The 3,095-nt window shown below is 43.6% G+C and overlaps 1 protein-coding gene across 1 annotated transcript in view; it reads left to right on the forward strand.

The window, feature by feature from the left end:
• LOC108799438 (protein KIAA0556 homolog) overlaps window positions 1–3,095 on the forward strand; it is a 38,087-nt gene that overhangs the window by 11,702 nt on the left and 23,290 nt on the right. Inside the window, exon 5 of the mRNA XM_018571293.1 lies at window positions 2,274–2,350. Within this exon, the coding sequence (XP_018426795.1) occupies window positions 2,274–2,350 (77 nt within the window). The remainder of the gene's footprint in view (window positions 1–2,273; window positions 2,351–3,095) is intronic.

Consider the following 3,095-nt stretch of genomic DNA (forward strand, 5'->3'; position numbering starts at 1 on the left):
AGAACGGGGAGGGGATCGATGAACGAAAGTTCGTCGACCTCCTCCCGTGGACACCAAGGACGCCGGTCCCAGGCCCGTAGGAGGGGCAACGGAGCACGGGAAGCACGGCGGCGGTGTCCTGCGGAGGGGGGCGGCCCTTCTTCGGGACACAGAAGCGATCTAGCGACAGGTAAGTCGCCAGAATCGCTTCTGCTGTAAAGCCGACAGTCGCCTCTACAAGTTTAAACAGAGTCCCAGCGGCAAAAGTCGCCGGGAGTCTGTTTACACTGTACGTCGTCAGTCACGAAGGGGTTAAAGAAGCATGAGCTGACTGGTAAACCCTGATGGACCACATCCACTAGATTTAATTCCACAGGTGGGCTGGCGGCTAATAAGGGGAGCAATATGTTCAACCTCGTAAATGACAGTATGAATCAGCATATGATTTAGCAAGAGGTTGTTGGAAAGAACAGACACCTGACCTGACCTTTGATGCCCCTAGCGCAGCACTGTCAGTTCTCGCAGTGCGCAGCAATTAAAAATATGAATGTCTGCTTAAAGTGAGGTGGGCTAGGGGGATGGCCGCATGGGAGCTCCATCCATATGTGCATTTCTTACAGCTCCCTTGCGTGCCCTGTAGAGGTGCCTGGACTGGAGTGACATCACATTCTGGCTCCCGACGCCTCTACAGGGTGTACAAGCGAGCTTTACAAGCAATGCACATATGGATGGAGCACTGTCACAGCACAGCAGCCAACACTGGACCCCAGGCTGAGGATCCACTCCATTTCTCGTAAGGTAGGGAGACTGGATGTATCTTTAAAAAAAAGTGTGCATGTGTATAGAGTGCATATGTGTGTGTGAGACTGTCTGTGAGTGTGTGAAATTGTCTGTGGTTGTGTGTTTCTGTCAGTGTTTTTGAGGGCCCATTCACACTAGTACAGTGCGTTAATCACGCAGTCCCCTGTGATTAATGCACTGTACCACACAATTGCACCTACTGTGTGTTCTGGTGCGGGAGGTGCGTTGCTTTGTTCATTTGAATGGCACCTTAAATGCACCTCCCATCCACAGTTCGATCGCCCGCATCGGAAATGCCGTGCGTTCCAGTGCAGTGCGACTTGGGTCACGACTTAGTGACCAAAGACAAATGTGGCTCCTAAGGTTACACAGGTTGAGAACTACTGATTTAGAGGACAGAGGGAAGGCAGTATCTGCTCTGCCTCACGAGTCCTGACCTGCTCAGCCTCCACCTCTAGCATACTGTGCTTTAAACCTGCTCTAGCTGAAAGAGTAAGTCAGCCAGGTACAGTAAGTGCATGGCTTTTGAAGAGGCTATACGTGTGTGTGTTGGCGTACTGCTATGCTATGAATAAAGGGGGTGTAAAGAATCATGGGAGTGCTGTGCATACTTCTGACCCCTAAACTCTGTTCGCTGGACTGTACGTTACTTTTATTCCTGACCCCCTACACAGTTTGGCACCTTCACACTGGGCACTAGATGACCTTGTCCTGGCACTGAGCATATGAAGTAAACAAAAATAAACATGCAGCAGAGTGAGACAGTGAAGAGTAATTACATATCACCTTAAAATGGCTTACTTCTGTTGCTGCTCAGGCTCTTCACCATCCAGCCCTCCATCAGTGAGTTTAGGGATATGAGAAGTGTTGGGCAGAGGATCTTCTGTTCTGCCAGTCACATTGGGCTCCCTGACCCCTTCCAGACCTCCATCAGTGTGGGACCCAGGTGACAGGTCACTAGATTGCTGCTGTTATTTGTTAACACAGAAGCTGAAAGAGGAAGTCTTGCACTACTCACTTCATCTGTGACTCCGACATATGACAACTATTGCAGAGGGTGGCAGAAGAAGACCGCAGAAGACTTCCTCTGACTCCTTATGTTTTTTATAAATGAAAGCAGGGATCAATGAAAATTGTGCAATATAAAAGTGTACATTAGATGTTATCTAACACCAACATATATTTACAAACTTAACCTAGAAACTATTTTCAGGACTTTTTGAGAGGCTGCCTAGTAGAGGGTACCAAAAAACATATCTAGTTTTCTTGTCCCAAAGTATTTTAAGCCCATAGAGACAGAAAAAACTGGCATAATCATTTGGTAACGGATTTACAACTACAAGGAAAAAAGAAAAAGCCTGCACTGTTATATTTATTAGTTAAAAAAGGAGTTATTAAACTAACTTAGCTTTATGGGCTTGCAAACTTTAAGTCTATAACTACTCCCACTCAGTTATTAATATTTCATTATTGGTCTTTTGTGGCATATTTAGTTTTAGATGATGGAATAACTGTTGGGAGGAGAAATCATACAGCACCAGGCAAGATTCAAAGAAAAGCGTGGGTGCAGGTAACAAATTGTTTTTATTTAGTCATTTGGTTTGATATTGCCATTGTAAAATTATTCCAGCTTTGAAATGGTAAAAATGCTGGAAATGTCATGTTCAGGTAATTTTAATTACAGGGAAAGTATAGTGTTTTCAGTTTCTCTTATATGACAGTGCTTACCTTTTTTAAATCACTTTATATGATTTTTACATTTTTCAAACTATTGCGCTATTTTTATTATCATATTATACATATATAATAATTTTTAGAGTTGGTTTTGGAGTTAGCTCTCAGTGATTTGGTGCATTCACTTTGTCTTTCTCTTAACAACTTAAAGTGACATTAAACCCTCAGATTTTTTAACATAAACCAATTCTGTAATGTGTGCCTTACTGTAATCCATGGCTGTTTCCCTTCTCTTTGCTGCTCTTCCTTTTAAATCCTCATGTCTTCTCATGCTTGGGGAGAACTTCCCTTTGCAGCTGACTGTAGTGCTGGCTCAGGTTGTGAACCTACACACAGACACCATGTATCCATTCCTGAGACAAGGCAGTCTGCTGCAAAACAGAAGTTCTGCCCAGCATGAGAAGAGATACAGATTTAAAAGGAAGAGCAGCAAAGAGAAGGGAAACTACCATGGATTACAGTAAGGCACACATTACAGAATTGGTTTATGTTAAAAAATCTGAGGGTTTAATGTCACTTTAAGCTATTTGTTGGAGTTTCTTACTTCGATTCCATGTGTTTTTTTTTTTTTTTTTTTTTTT

Source organism: Nanorana parkeri, unplaced genomic scaffold, assembly GCF_000935625.1.
Source record: "Nanorana parkeri isolate BGI_ZX_2015 unplaced genomic scaffold, ASM93562v1 scaffold1727, whole genome shotgun sequence".
In the NCBI taxonomy this organism is placed as follows: Eukaryota; Metazoa; Chordata; class Amphibia; order Anura; family Dicroglossidae; genus Nanorana; species Nanorana parkeri.